This window comes from Pristiophorus japonicus, chromosome 4 (assembly GCF_044704955.1).
Source record: "Pristiophorus japonicus isolate sPriJap1 chromosome 4, sPriJap1.hap1, whole genome shotgun sequence".
In the NCBI taxonomy this organism is placed as follows: domain Eukaryota; kingdom Metazoa; phylum Chordata; class Chondrichthyes; family Pristiophoridae; genus Pristiophorus; species Pristiophorus japonicus.
In genome coordinates, this window is record NC_091980.1 from 84964802 (window position 1) to 84981224 (window position 16423).

General features: G+C 47.3%; 1 protein-coding gene across 1 annotated transcript in view; it reads left to right on the plus strand.

Moving 5' to 3' along the window:
- Positions 1 to 16423, plus strand: part of LOC139262107 (gastrotropin-like) — a 57559-nt gene that overhangs the window by 18716 nt on the left and 22420 nt on the right. Inside the window, exon 2 of the mRNA XM_070877252.1 lies at positions 9483 to 9553. Coding sequence (XP_070733353.1) covers positions 9487 to 9553 — 67 coding nt within the window. The 5' untranslated portion in view covers positions 9483 to 9486. The remainder of the gene's footprint in view (positions 1 to 9482; positions 9554 to 16423) is intronic.

Consider the following 16423-nt stretch of genomic DNA (forward strand, 5'->3'; position numbering starts at 1 on the left):
GTATCAAAGACTTTGGGTGGTGAGGGGAGGGAAGTGATGTTATGTAGGTAAACATTGTAACTGTGTAAGACTTGCCACCAGAGGGCGCAACTGTTGGAGGCCCAAGGGTCACCTGCACACCTCGTGCATGGGAGTACAAAAGGTCATCTACCATGCTGCTTAGGCACTCTGGAGTTATATTAAAGAGACTAAGGTCACATCAGTTTTAGCTCACAATACTCAGTCTTGTGGCGTTCTTCCATACTTAACACTGAGGAGTATGAACACAGCAGCAATGGTGATGATGTGATGTTCCATGGAAAGGATGGCCACCTGCATGCAGCAGCAAATGCACCAGTCCAACGAGAACATGCTTGCTGTGAGCAACAGATTGCAGACATTCATTGACCTCATCTCAAGGAGGGATATTATTGCAGACTTGGGTCTTCATCACCCCACTGATGTGCTGCAAGGTGCTGTCCAGCTCCTTGCTAGCGGGGAAGTACGGGTGACCCACGAGAGGGATGATGGTGAGAGGGGACATGGTCGTGTGCTCCTTCCGCTGTTTGTGCTTGGCTAAGAGACTCGAGGTGTTCAGCGCCTTCCCGGATGCTTCTCCACTTTGAGCGGTCTTGGGCCAAGGATTCCCAGGTGTTGGTGGGGATGTTGAATTTTTTCAAGGAGGCTTTGAGGATGTCCTTGAAGCGTTTCCTCTGCCCACCTGGGGCTCGATTGCCGTGTCAGGGCTCCAAGTAGAGCGCTTGTTTTGGGAGTCTCGTATCGGCTATGCGGGTGTTGTGGCCAGTCCATCAGAGCTGATCGAGCGTGGTCAGTGCTTCGATGCTGGGGATGTTGGTCTGAGCGAGAACACTGACGTTGGTGTGCCTATCCTGTCAATGGATTGGCAGGATCTTGCGGAGGCAGAGTTGGTGATACTTCTCCAGTGCTTTGAGGTGCCTTCTGTACATAGTCCATGTCTCTGAAGCATATAGGAGGGCGGGTATCACTATTGCTCTGTCGACCATGAGGTGGTGCCGGGTTTGAGGTCCTGGTCTTCAAACACCCTCTTCCTCAGGCAACCGAAGGCTGCGATGGCACACTGAGGGCGGTGTTGGACTTCGTCATCAACATCTGCCCTTGTTGACAGTAGGCCCCCGAGATATGGAAAATGGTCCACGTTGTCCAAGGACTCGTCGTGGATTTTGATAATCGGGGGATAGCACTGTGTGGCAGGGGCAGGTTGGCAGAGAACCTTTGTCTTACGGATGTTTAATGTAAGGCCTATGTTCTTGTACATTTCGGTGAAGGTGTTGACGATGGTTTGGAGTTCAGCCTCCGAGTGTTGGCAAACTCTGCATACTGTAATTCAATGACAAAGGATGGGACAACTTTGGATCTGGACTGGAGGCGACGGAGTTTGAACAATTTCCCGTTTGTTCTGTAGATTAGCTCAACTCCAGTAGGGAGCTTACTGAGGGTGAGATGGAGCATTGAGCAAGGAAGATCGAGAAGACCCTTGGTGCGATGACACAGCCTTGCTTGACCCCGGTCCGTACATGAATTGGGTCTGCAGTGTATCCGTTGGTCAGGATCACGGCTTGCATGTCATCATGAAGCAAGCTGGTGACAAACTTTTGAGGGCAGCCGAATTTAAAGAGGACGCTCCATAATCCCTCACGGTTGACATTGTCGAAGGCCTTTGTGAGGTCAAAGAAGGCCATGTACAGAGGTTGGTGGTGTTCCCTGAATATGTCTTGAATTTGACACGTGGTGAACATCATGACCATTGTGCCCCTTCGTGGGTAGAATTCGCATTGTAAATCTGGGAGGAGCTAGTCAGCCACAGGGAGAAGGTGATTTAAGAGGATTCTTGTAATGTCTTGCCCTGTGGCAAACAGCAGGGAAATTCCTCTGTAATTACTGCAATCGAACTTGTCCCCTTGCTTGAAGATGGTCACAATTGCGGCATCTCTGAGATTCCCTGGCATGCTCTCCTCCTTCCAAATAAGAGAAATTAGTTCAAGTATTCGTGCCAATAGTGCTTCTTCACTATATTTTAGTGCTTCGACGGGGATTTGATCTACTCCTGAGGCCTTGTTGTTCTTCAGTTGTTGGATGGCCTTTTCAACCTCATGCCAGGCTGGGGTTATGCGGGTAGCATGCTGCGGGATGAAGTTGAGGACATTCATGTCGAAGACAGAGTCTTGGTTAAGGAGATCTTCGAAGTGCTCCATCCAGTGGGCACTGTCCTTGATGAGTACCTCTCCGTTCTTGGCCCCTCCGTCAGTGGGGTCGGACCTTGGGTGCTTGGGCCGTAGGTGGTCTTGACTACGCTGAAGAATCCACGCACGTCATGGTTGTTGACTAGTTGCTGGATCTCCTGTGCTTTCTCTACCCACTATCTGCTCTTTAGGTCACGAGTTTTTTGTTGGGCCTTGGCCTTCAGACGTTTGTAGAGCTGCTTCCTTGCTCTTGAGTTGTGTTGCTGTTTCCAGTTCAAGAATGCCTTGCGCATGCGACATATTGGCTCCTGGATCTCCTGGTTATTCTCATCGAACCAGTTTCCTGGTCGAGTGACCGAGCATCTCTTCACAGGTGCTAATTATGGAGGCCTTGAGCGCAGACCAGGCACTGTGGACACTCTGCGTCTCTGGATCACGGAGTCGTCAAGTTGGTAGTGAGACGCTGGCTGAATAGGGCATTCTTAGCAGGCTCTTTGAGTGCACCAGCGTTGATTTTCCTGCGGCATTGTTTCTGTTGCTGCCGTTGTTTTAGGATCGCACTGATGGAGCACCACAGCCATGTCCCTAGCTTCCTGTTTTCAGCTTTAATTCGTGGATTACAATAACAACTTGCATTTATATAGCACCTTTAACATAGTAAAATGTCCCAAGAAGCTTCACAGACAATATTTGACACTGAGCCACATAAGGATATGCAGGTTGGACCTCTCTGGTCCGGGACTCTCTGGTCCGGAAATATCTGTGGTTCGGCATTAGTCCCGGTTTCCTGCCTTTCCTGGCTCTCAGTGTTCTGTGCTGCGGAACTGCCGCTTTGCATGAGTGGCGTCCCGGTCTCCAGCACTTCTTGGCTCTCAGTGTTCTGTGAGGTAACCAGGCCGGGCAAGGAAAAGGAAGGGCAGATGGCTGACTGAATCACCGAAGCTGGGCCTGAGGGAGAGGAGGGTTATAAAAAAAAAAGAGCTCCAAACCAGCACGTTAATTAATAAATGTGGCTGGGAGATAGAGAGAGAGAGAGAGAGAGCGAGGCCCGAGTTTCACAGCCAGAGCCTGAGCGTGGCAGAGACATTCAGGAGCCTGGACGCTGTCTACAGGTACTGGTAAACCTAGGCTTGGCGTGACCTCCCATGGTTCGAAAGATTCTCTGTTTCAGCACTGATCAGTTCCCGAGGGTGCCGGACCACATAGGTCCAATCTGCATTGGGATAAGTGACTAAAAGCTTGGTCAAAGAAGTAGGTTTTAAGGAGCATCTTAAAGGAGGAGAGTGAGGCAGAGAGGTTTAGCAAGGGATTTCCAGAGCATAGGGCCTGGGCAGCAGAAAGCACGGTTGCCAATAGTGGGCCAAAGGAAATTGGGGATGGCCAGAATTGGCGGAGCACAAAGTTCTCGGTGGGTTGTATGGCTGGAGGGGTTAGAGAGCTAGGGAGGGGTGAGGCTATGGTGGGACTTGAACACAAATTTTTAATTCTTGGCATTGCTGGACTGGGAGCCAATGAGCACCAGGGTGATGGGTGAACGGGACTTGGTGCGAGTTAGTTTTTCCAGCTAAATGTCTCTTAAAGCTTGAGAGAAGCATGAACCTGGCTGTCTTAGGACTGGTCAGTTTTCTAGCACTAACAGCTGTGACAACATGAGAAAAGAATGTTCACAATAGAAAATGAGGGATTTTCAAAGTAACTTGGGGATGGCCAGAATTGGCGGAGCACAAAGTTCTCGGAGGGTTGTAGGGCTGGAGAGGGTTACAGAGCTAGGGAGGGATTTCTAAAGGCCAAAAATATGGTCACTAACCACTATTTCCTGATTTACCGAGTCTTCCTTTCTACTCCTGTTAGTTATGTGATTTCCTGTTGTAGTACTGAATCAGGTGCGTGAAGAGGCTCGGAAGGTGCGTTGCTGAGGCCTCTAAAAGGGCCCAATGCGTCGGAGAGGCTCGGGAGTTCCAGGTGCGTGGAGAGGCTCGGGAGGTGCATTGCTGAGGCCTCTAAAAGGGCCCAATGCGTCGGAGAGGCTCGGGAGTTCCAGGTGCGTGGAGAGGCTCGGGAGATGCGTCGCTGAGGCCTATAAAAAGGCCCAACACGTCGAGGAGGCTCGGGAGTTCCAGGTGCGTGGAGAGGCTTGTGCAGCTGCAGCAGGGTGAGAAGGCAAAAAAAGAAGTAGAAAGGTGATGTCACAGCCAAGGGGGTAAGTGATTGGTAAGTAGTTTTTCTTTTTTTTTCTTTTTCTTTCTTTATCAGTAAGTAACCGTTTAACATTGTTGTTGCCCAATTAGATTAATCTAAGGGTTAAATCATGGCAGGAGAGCTCGGAAACATATTATGCTCCTCCTGTACTATGTGGGTACTCAGGGATGCTTCCGGTGTCCCTGACGAATACGTGTGTTGGAAGTGCATCTGCCTGCAGATCCTGACAGACCGCATTGCGGCACTGGAGCTGCGGGTGGATGAACTCTGGAGCATCCATGATGCTGAGAATGACGTGAATAGCACGTTTAGTGAGTTGGTCACACCGCAGGTAAAGGGTACACAGCCAGATAGGGAACGGGTGACCAACAGGAAGAACAGTGCAAGGAAGGTAGTGCAGGGGTCCCCTGCAGTCATCCCCCTGCAAAACAGATACACCGCTTTGGGTACTATTGAGGGGGTGACTCATCAGGGGAAGGCAGCAGCAGCCAAGTTCATGGTACCGTGGGTGGCTCTGCTGCACAGGAGGGCAGGAAAAAGAGTGGGAGAGCGATAGTGATAGGGGATTCAATTGTAAGGGGAATAGATAGGCGTTTCTGCGGCCACAACTGAGACTCCAGGATGGTATGTTGCCTTCCTGGTGCAAGGGTCAAGGATGTCTCGGAGCGGGTGCAGGACATTCTGAAAAGGGAGGGTGAACAGCCAGTTGTCGTGGTGCATGTCGGTACCAACGATATAGATAAAAAACGGGATGAGGTCCTACGAGACGAATTTAAGGAGCTAGGAGCTAAATTAAAAAGTAGGACCTCAAAAGTAGTAATCTCAGGATTGCTACCAGTGCCACGTGCTAGTCAGAGTAGGAATCGCAGGAGAGCTCAGATGAATACGTGGCTTGAGGAGTGGTGCAGAAGGGAGGGATTCAAATTCCTGGAGCATTGGAACCGGATGTGAGGGAGGTGGGACCAATACAAACCGGACGGTCTGCACCTGGGCAGGACCGGAACTAATGTCCTGGGGGAAGTGTTTGCTAGTGCTGTTGGGGAGGAGTTAAACTAATATGGCAGGGGATGGGAACCTATGCAGGGAGGCAGGAGGGAAATAAAAGAGAGACAGAGGCAAAAGATAGAAAGGAGAATAGTAAAAGTGGAGGGCAGAGAAACCCAAGGCAAAAAACAAAAAGGGCCACATTACAGCAAAATTCTAAAGGGGCAAAGTGTGTTAAAAAGACAAGCCTGAAGGCTCTAAGCCTCAATGCGAGGAATATTCGGAATAAGGTGGACGAATTAACTGCGTAGATAGCAGTTAATGGATATGATGTAGTTGGCATCACGGAGACATGGCTCCAGGGTGACCAAGGCTGGGAACTCAACATCCAGGGGTATTCAACATTTAGGAAGGATAGACAGAAAGGAAAAGGAGGTAGGGTGGTGTTGCTGGTTAAAGAGGAAATTAATGCAATAATAAGGAAGGACATTGGTTTGGATGATGTGGAATCGGTATGGGTGGAGCTACGGAATACCAAAGGGCAGAAAACACTGGTGGGAGTTGTGTACAGGCCACCAAACAGTAGTAGTGAGGTTGGGGACAGCATCAAACAAGAAATAAGGAATGTGTGCAATAAAGGTACAGCAGTTAACATGGGCGACTTTAATTTACATATAGATTGGGCTAACCAAACTGGTAGCAATGCGGTGGAGGATGATTTCCTGGAGTGTATTAGGGATGGTTTTCTTGACCAATATGTCGAGGAACCAACTAGAGAGCTGCCCATGCTAGACTGGGTGATGTGTAATGAGAAGGGACTAATTAACAATCTTGTTGTGCGAGGCCCCTTGGGGAAGAGTGACCATAATATGGTAGAATTCTTTATTAAGATGGAGAGTGACACAGTTAAATCAGAAACTAGGGTCCTGAACTTAAGGAAAGCTAACTTCAACGGCATGAGGCATGAATTGGCGAGAATAGACTGGCCAGTGATACTTAAAGGGTTGACGGTGGATAGGCAATGGCAAACATTTATAGCTCACATGGATGAACTTCAACAATTGTACATCCCTGTCTGGAGTAAAAATAAAACAGGGAAGGTGGCTCAACCGTGGCTAACAAGGGAAATTAAGAATAGTGTTAGATCCAAGGAAGAGGCATATAAATTGGTCAGAAAAAGCAGCAAACCTGAGGACTGGGAGGAATTTAGAATTCAGCAGAGGAGGACAAACGGTTTAATTAGGAGGGGGAAAATAGATTATGAAAGGAACCTTGCCGGGAACATAAAAACTGACAGCAAAAGCTTCTATAGATATGTGAAGAGAAAAAGGGTAGTGAAGACAAACGTAGGTCCCTTGCAGTCTGACTCGGGTGAATTTATAATGGGGAACAATGAAATGGTAGACCAATTGAACAAATGCTTTGGTTCTGTCTTCACGAAGCAAGACACAAATAACCTTCCGTAAATACTATGGGACCGAGGGTCTAGTGAGGAGGAGGAATTGAAGGATATCCTAATTAGGCGGGAAATTGTGTTGGGGAAATTGATGGAATTGAAGGCCGATAAATCCTCGGGGCCTGATTGTCTGCATCCCAGAGTACTTAAGGAAGTGGCCCTAGAAATAGTGGATGCATTGATGATCATTTTCCAACAGTCTATCGACTCTGGATCAGTTCCTATGGACTAGAGGGTAGCGAATGTAGCACCACTTTTTAAAAAAGGAGGGAGAGAGAAAACGGGTAATTATAGACCAGTTAACCTGACATCAGTAGTGGGGAAAATGTTGGAATCAATTATTAATGATGAAATAGCAGCGCATTTGGAAAGCAGTGACAGGATCGGTCCAAGTCAGCATGGATTTATGAAAGGGAAATCATGCTTGACAAATCTTTTGGAATTTTTTGAGAATGTAACTAGTAGAGTGGACAAGGGAGAACCAGTGGATGTGGTGTATTTGGACTTTCAAAAGGCCTTTGACAAGGTCCCACATAAGAGATTGTTGTGCAAAATCAAAACACATGGTATTGGGGGTAATGTACTGGCGTGGATAGAGAATTCGTTGGCAGACAGGAAGCAGAGAGTCGGGATAAACGGGTCCTTTTTGGAATGGGAGGCAGTGACTAGTGGAGTGCCGCAGGGCCCTGTGCTGGGGCCCCAGCTCTTTACTATATACATCAATGATTTGGATGAAGGAATTGTGTGTAATATCTGCAAGTTTGCAGATGACACTAAACCGTGGCAGTGTGAGCTGTGAGGGGGATGCTAAGAGGCTGCAGGGTGATTTGGACAGGTTAGGTGAGTGGGCAAATGCATGGCAGATGTAGTATAATGTGGATAAATATGAGTTTATCCACTTTGGTGGCAAAAACACAAAGGCAGAATATTATCTGAATGGCGGCAGATTAGGAAAAGGGGAGGTGCAACGAGATCTGGGTGTCATGGTTCATCTGTCATTGAAAGTTGGCATGCAGGTACAGCAGGTGGTGAAGAAGGCAAATGGCATATTGGCCTTCATAGCTAGGGGATTTGAGTATAGGAGCAGGGAGGTCTTACTGCAGTTGTACAGGGCCTTGGTGAGGCCTCACCTGGAATATTGTGTTCAGTTTTGGTCTCCTAATTTGAGGAAGGACATTCTTGCTATTGAGGGAGTGCAGCGAAGGTTCACCAGACTGATTCCAGGGATGGCTGGACTGACATATGAAGAGAGGCTGGATCAACTGGACTTTTATACACTGGAGTTTAGAAGGATGAGAGGGGATCTCATAGAAACGTATAAGATTCTGACGGGACGGGACAGGTTAGATGCGGGAAGAAGGTTCCCGATGTTGGGGAAGTCCAGAACCAGGAGACACAGTCTTAGGATAAGGGGTAGGCCATTTAGGACTGCGATGAGGAGAAACTTCTTCACTCAGAGAGTTGTTAACCTGTGGAATTCCCTGCCGCAGAGAGTTGTTGATGCCAGTTCATTGGATGTATTCAAGAAGGAGTTAGATATGGCCCTTATGGCTAAAGGGATCAAGGAGTATGGAGAGACAGCGGGATAGGGGTACTGAGGTGAAGGATCAGCCATGATCTTATTGAATGGTGGTGCAGGCTCGAAGGGCCGAATGGCCTACTCCTGCACCTATTTTCTATGTTTCTATACAGATTAGTTTGATCCTTAGTCTGTACTAAATTGGCTGATCTTAGTTTGGGTGGCTGTCGAGGTATAATAGTTGGCCTCAGTGTCCCAGTGCTATTGTGTAGAAAAATCAGACACAGTTGCTGTTCCTAATCATTAGCCAATGACCTGAAATTTTGTGCCTGTGGATGACGGGTGAGAACAGGATAGGGCTCGGCCATGATGCCCCTATGCCTGAATAGTCTGTCAACATTCACTGTATATACTTAAATAAGGACAGTGGTTGTTTGAGTAAAGTAGTGGAAGACTTCCAGCACGTATAGAACCAGACCCCATCAGCACCTTCAGAAGAGAAGACAAAATTAAAAGGGGAGAAAAGAAAATTGAAGTGGACATTGAGTCAGTGATAGCCTGATTCATCAGACCAGCAGTTTTCCACTTAAAATTCAGTAAACAGATTTCATGAGCTGCTAAATCATTATGCATTACTAATGTGCGGCAGTCATTCACACGCAGCCATGCTGATAGTAACCAGGTCCTTGTCACTGCAGAAAGTTAGTTGCTTATATTCCCACATGCAATGTTTCAAAGAATTGCAGTTTGCTGCATGCAAATCAATTTTCATTCTCTTCTGATTTTGACCAGGTTACTACAGTCCCTGTCATCTCCCACAGTTCAGGACTCCTTACCCTTGTATTCTTGGTGGGCTCCATCCTGATAGCAACTACTTAGCTCCTGAGATTCTCAGTACTAAGAGTGATAAGAGCTTTTATTGGCCTGAGTCCCACACACCACATCTTGATAAAACAGTTGAATAGCTAGCATTGATACGATTTATGGTTAAAATTTAGTTGACTGTCTAGCTAATGATTTATCACAGGGTACAGATGGAATATATAGACACTGAATGTATCGTACTGTTCCTGCTGCCTTCATTGTCACTGCACTTACTAAATTTTTGATTCCACTTTTGCAGGAAAATGAGTTTCGCTGGCAAGTATGATTTTGAGAGTGAGGAGAATTATGAAGAGTTTATGAAAGCTTTAGGTAAGGGATTGTTTTGCGGTAACACCATCATTTGACTCACATGTAAATCAGTTTTAATAAAGGATTCTCTGTCTTTTTTGCTGACAAAACTTAGGAAAGCAAATTTAATGGGATACCACTACATGAACTGGTACAGTTGTTGGGCAATAAATTGAATAGCTTCGTGCCACCCATGAGGGGTGCTGAAGGATTAGCACCCCGCGCGCGGCAATATTAGCACCGCTCACAACTTAATTGGGGTTTTGGCATCAGCGCTAATACTTAGCTCCAGGGAATATTGTGTCAGTCTGCAATGCCCCGGTACCACCCGGAAGTCAATTTGAATGCTTTCACCTGCTAATCTCGCCAGAGAAAGCTGGGGTGCAGAGCTGTCCTGGAACACTAATGAAAGGGATTAGTGAACCAGGTAAGTTTTGGAGACTGCACTTCATTTTATTTGTAATGATATTACTTTATTTGGCATTTCTGATGTTTAAATGAGTTGATTTGTAATTTATTTTAAGTTTTTATGTTTTGCAGCGAACCTTCTCTTAAAGCCCTATGATGCCGTTTTTTTAGCACCAGAACTTCATAGTGCTGCCAGCTTAGCACCCTAAGAGAAATGTGAAACGCTTCCGTTTACGCTTCACTCCACTCCAATCAATTTTGCTATCGCCAGCTCTAAAAAGCTCTAAAATTAGCGACTAGGCGATTTAAGCACCTCAAATCCGCATATATTCAATTTTTCCCCAAGTGGCTTTACAGAGGCACAACATGAGTTCAAAATTCCTGTATGTGCTGATTTTACTTAAAAATTAGATGTGAGTAAAAAAAAATTAAATTAATAATCTCAAATATTTTTTCCCCATTGAGCCATCCTGATGTTACTGTATCCAGTGTGTGGTGTATGAAATGATACAATGAACTCGTACTGTGAGCCAGTGACTAAGTGTAACCTGGTCAGTCTTAATAGCTTCCAGAAGTGAAGATACAAAGGTGAAGTTCAGTTTTTATACCGGGCCCAGCATGAGTGTACCTATGACCCTAGGACCTCCGACAGTAGTGCCACCTGGTGGTGGGCAGACCTTATGTACGTACATTACATCATTTCCCCCCCCCCTCCCCCCAAGTTCTTGGCACAAGTCCATATTATAAGTTCAGACGATCCGGAGCCCTTCGTTCCCTGGTTGACGGTCTCAGTACAATCCCAGTGCTTTCCAAGTATCTCACGACTTGGGGATAGGCGTTGACCACAGTGGATTCTTCTGATGGCTAGACGTGCATTGGTTGGTCGTCTAAGCTCGCGGTGTCTTCTTCCAACTGTTGCGGTTCATCAGTGTATCTTAGTTTGATTTGATCAATGTGTTTCCTGCACATCTGCCCATTCTTGAGCTTAACCATATATACCCGGTTACCCTCCTTATCCGTAACATTGCCCGGGAGCTACTTGGGCCCTTGACCATGGCTAAGTACATACACTGGGTCATTTACAGATATGTCACGTGACACTGCGGCGTGGTCGTGATCCCACTGCTGGTGTTGACGTCGGGTTTCAATATGATCGTTAAAGTCAGGATGGACTAGAGAGACCCTGGTTTTGAGGCCTCTCTTCATCAATAGTTCTGCAGGCGGGACCCCGGTGAACATGTGTGGCCTTGCCCTGTAACTGAGCAGTATGCGTGACAGGTGTGTCTGCAAGGAACTGTGAGTTACGCGTTTCAGGCTCTTCTTGATGGTTTGAACTGCCTGCTCCGCTTGACCATTGGATGCGAGTTTAAACGGGGCTGACCTCACGTGTTTTATGCCGTTGCATTTCATTAACTCTTAAAACACAGTCCATTGTCATTGACAACTATATCTGGCAGACCATATGTGGCAAACATGGCTCCCAGGTTCTCATTGGTGGCAGTGGAAGTGCTGGATGACATGATCACACATTCTATCCATTTGGAGTATGCATCCACCACCACAAAAAATATTTTACCGAGGAAGGGGCCCGCAAGTCGATGTGGATTCTAGACCACGGTTTGGGTGGCCATGACCACAGACTGAGCGGAGCTTCCTTTGGGGAATTGTTTAACTGCATGACTCTAAGTACGAGTCAATGCCAGGCCACCAAACATGGGACCTGGCAATAGCCTTTGTCATGACAATACCGGGATGCGTACTATGTAACTCCCGTACAAATCTCCCCCTGCCTTTCTTGGACATTACAACACGATTACCCTACAGTAAACAGTCAGACTGGATGGAAAGCTCATCTTTGCGACGGCTGTACGGTTTGGTTTCATCACCCATTTCCTTGGGGATGGTCGACCAGTCCCCGTTAAGAAAGCAATGTTTTACAACCAATAGGGTTGGATCCTGACTGGGCCAGGTCTTAACTTGTTGAGCAGTGACAGGCGACCCTTCACTCTCAAAGGCATCCATGACCATGAATAGCTCTGCGGGCATTGGCGTTTCCACCTCTGGTGTGGGCAACGGTAACCGGCTCAATGCATCAGCACAGTTGTCGGTGCCTGGTCTATGGCGAATGACATCATAGGTAGATAATGTCAGCGCCCACCTCTGGTTGTGGGACGATGCGTTTGTATTGATACCTTATGTTCCGAGAACAACGATATAAGCGGCTTGTGATTGGGCTTCGCTTCGAGCTGGAAACCAAACAGGTACTGGCGCATTTTTTTTACCCCATATAAACATGTTAAAGCCTCTTTCTCTACCATGCCGTAGGCTCTTTCTACCTTAGACAGGCTTCGAGATGCGTATGCAACTAGTTATAGTTTGCCTGGCTCATTGGCTTGCTGCAGTACGCAGCTGACACATAGGACGACGCCTCATAGGTCAAAACTAGATGCTTGCATGGGTCATACAGTACCAGCAGCTTGTGGGAACACAACAGATTTCTAGCCTTCTCAAAGACTCTGTCTTGAAGTTCACCCCACACCTAGTCGTCTCCTTTCCTGAGCAGCTTGTGCAAAGGCTCTAATACTGTGCTCAATTTGGGTAAGAAGTTACCAAAGTAGTTGAGAAGACCCAGGAACGAACGCAGCTCCGTCACATTCTGGGGCCTGGGCGCATTTTTGATAACCTGTGTTTGTGTGTCTGTAGGCCTGATTCCGTCTGCAGCAATCTTTCATCCAAGGAATTTGACCTCTGGTGCCATGAAAATGCACTTCGAACGTTTCAGCGTGAGTCCCAGTTTGTCCAGACGACACAGAACCTCTTCCAGATTGTGCAGGTGCTCGGCGGTGTCACAGCCTGTGACTAGGATGTCATCTTGGACAAACTGGGACTGATTTCAATAGGCTCTCCATGTTTCTCTGAAATATGGCTGCCGCCGAACGAATGCCAAAAGGGCACCTGTTGTATATAAACAGTCCTTTGTGCGTGTTGATGCACGTAAGTTTCTTTGATGATTCAACCAGTTCTTGTGTCATGTAGGCCGACATTAGATCCAATTTGGTGAACGATTTTCCCCCGGCTAGTGTTGCAAACAGGTCATCAGCTTTCGGTAGCAGGTACTGATCTTGTTTCGAAACTCGGTTGATCGTGACCTTGTAGTCGCCACAAATCCTGACCGCACCGTCGCTCTTTATCACCGGAACAATAGGGCTGGCCCACTCATTAAATTCGACCGGTGAGATGACTCCCTCGCATTGTAGCCTGTCCAATTCGAGCTTGACCTTTTCTCTCATCGCGTGCGGACCACCCTGGCTTTGTGATGGATGGGCCTTGCGTCTGAGCCTAGGTGAATCTGCACCTTGGCTCCCTTGAAGTTGCCAATTCCCAGTTCAAATAGTGAGGAAAATTTACTCAGCATTTGAGCACACAAATCATCATCCGCTGATGACAAAGCTTTGATATCTTACCATTTCCATTTTATTTTCTCGAGCCAACTCCTGCCGAATAACGATGGGCTGTTGCCCGGGATAATCCATAATGGTAGATCATGAACCGCTCCCTCGTACGACACTCTTACTGCTGCACTACCGATCACTGGTACGAGCTCTTTGGTGTGGGTACGCAACTTTGCATTTATCGGACTCAGCTTGGGTCTCTCTGCCCTGGTCTCCCACAGCTTTTCGAAAGTCCTCTGGCTCATTATCGATTGACTCGCACCCGTATCTAATTCTATGGGATACCGGCATGCCGTTTAATTTTACCTCCGTCATTATCAGTTGGCTCTTTGTTAGGAACGCACGTACGTTATACACTTCCTCCTCGGAGCTCTCAAATGCCTCAGGCTGCATCGCCAAGTCCACGCTGAATTGATCATCATCCACGTGGTGTGTCACAACTCGCTTGCTCCGCTGCGGACACGTCCACTTAAGATGCCCTGTCTTCGCACACCCTCTACATGCCTGAAGCGGCACTGATGGGGTTGGTGATTGCCCCCGCAACGCCAACACATTTGAGCTCGGATTTGTGCCCGATGGCTGGCTTTGAGCAGCTCCCGGTCTTGCAGACACAGTCAAGTTGGCCCTGCCATGTGTAGCTCTGCCGGGCGTCGATACAATTTTGTACACAATACTTGTCGCGCTATCTGCTTCGTGCTTTTCTGCGCGGACATGCAAGCCTGGGCGATGGTGATGACCTGGCTGAGGTCCGGCATCTCCGCAGCCAGCAGCTTACTTAAGATCGCCTCGTGGTTGACCCCGATCACGAAAAAGTCATGCAACATGTCTTCCCACGCAGGCCCAAATTTGCAAGGCCCTGCAAGATGTCTCAGATCAGCAACAAATGCCGCTACGTCCTGGCCTTCTGGACGAACATGCATATAGAAGTGATATCTGGATATGAGGATTCCTTCCATGGGTTTAAGGTGTTCCCAAACTAGAGCACACAGTTCTTTGTAATCCTTTTCTGTAGGAAGAGTGGGTGAGAGCAGATTCTTGATGAGTGCATAGATCGTGGGGCCACAGACGGTGAGAAGAACTGCCCTGCGCTTCTCTGCATCCTTGTCTTTGTTTAGGTCACTTGCCATGAAATACTGGTCAAGATAATCCGTGAAATCTCTTCAATCCTCTCCCTCATTGAATCTCTCGAGAATTCCAACCGTACTCGATCGTGCTGTGCTCGCCATACTTTTTTGCGTGGGTTCGTATTTGCCTTGTCGCCAGTTGTGGTGTATGAAATGATACAATGAACTCCGTACTGTGAAGCAGTGAATGGGTGTAACCTGGTCAGTCTTTAATGGCTTCCAGAAGTGAAGATACAAAGGTGAAGTTCAGGTTATATATCGGGCCCAGCATGAGTGTACCTATGACCCTAGGGCAGATCTTATGTACATACATTACACAGTGAGTATCTGACCCATACAAACCAGAAAGGTTTTAGTTTGATCCCCAGTCTGTGCTGACTTAACTGATCTCTGACAGAGTGGTGTTGCGGTTGTTACAATTGGCCTGCAGCCCCAACTTAAGGAGGGTCAATTTTGGCCAAGGCTTTCAGTCCTAATAGCTGTCAGTGACCCTGCTCAAAGTGAATGTATATGGATATTGTATCAGGCATGGCTAGGATGCCCCAAGATGAATTAGCAACATTTACTGACACATGAATAATGGCTACTTGGACAAAATAGCAGAATGCAACCATAGAACTGTCAATATCTCCACTTCTTCAGCAGAGGAGGAGGAAAAAATTCAGTGAGGAAAAAAAGGATTCATCCAGAGTTCTTTTAGATATCACTGGTTAATAAATCTGGTCATGGGGGGCAAATGCCACTTTTAACTTCAGTATATGGGCCAAGAGCTGGGGTGTGGGACTAAGTGGATAGTTCTTTCAAAGAACCGGCACAGACATGATAGGCCTATTGCCCTCCTTTTATAGAAACATAGAAACATAGAAAATAGGTGCAGGAGCAGGCCATTCAGCCCTTCTAGCCTGCACCGCCATTCAATGAGTTCATGACTGAACATGAAACTTCAGTACCCCCTTCCTGCTTTCTCGCCATAACCCTTGATCCCCCGAGTAGTAAGGACTTCATCTAACTCCCTTTTGAATATATTTAGTGAATTGGCCTCAACTACTTTGTGGTAGAGAATTCCATAGGTTCACCACTCTCTGGGTGAAGAAGTTTTTCCTCATCTCGGTCCTAAATGGCTTACCCCTTATCCTCAGACTGTGACCCCTGGTTCTGGACTTCCCCAACATTGGGAACATTCTTCCTGCATCTAACCTGTCTAAACCCGTCAGAATTTTAAACGTTTCTACGAGGTCCCCTCTCATTCTTCTGAACTCCAGTAAATACAAGCCCAGTTGATCCAGTCTTTCTTGATAGGTCAGTCCCGCCATCCCGGGAATCAGTCTGGTGAATCTTCGCTGCACTCCCTCAATAGCAAGAATGTCCTTCCTCAAGTTAGGAGACCAAAACTGTACACAATACTCCAGGTGTGGCCTCACCAAGGCCCTGTACAACTGTAGCAACACCTCCCTGCCCCTGTATTCAAATCCCCTCGCTATGAAGGCCAACATGCCATTTGCTTTCTTAACCGCCTGCTGTACCTGCATGCTAACCTTCAATGACTGATGTACCATGACACCCAGGTCTCGTTGCACCTTCCCTTTTCCTAATCTGTCACCATTCAGATAATAGTCTGTCTCTCTGTTTTTACCACCAAAGTGGATAACCTCACATTTATCCACATTATACTTCATCTGCCATGCATTTGCCCACTCACCTAACCTATCCAAGTCACTCTGCAGCCTAATAGCATCCTCCTCGCAGCTCACACTGCCACCCAACTTAGTGTCATCCGCAAATTTGGAGATACTGCATTTAATCCCCTCGTCTAAATCATTAATGTACAATGTAAACAGCTGGGGCCCCAGCACAGAACCTTGCGGCACCCCACTAGTCACTGCCTGCCATTCTGAAAAGTACCCGTT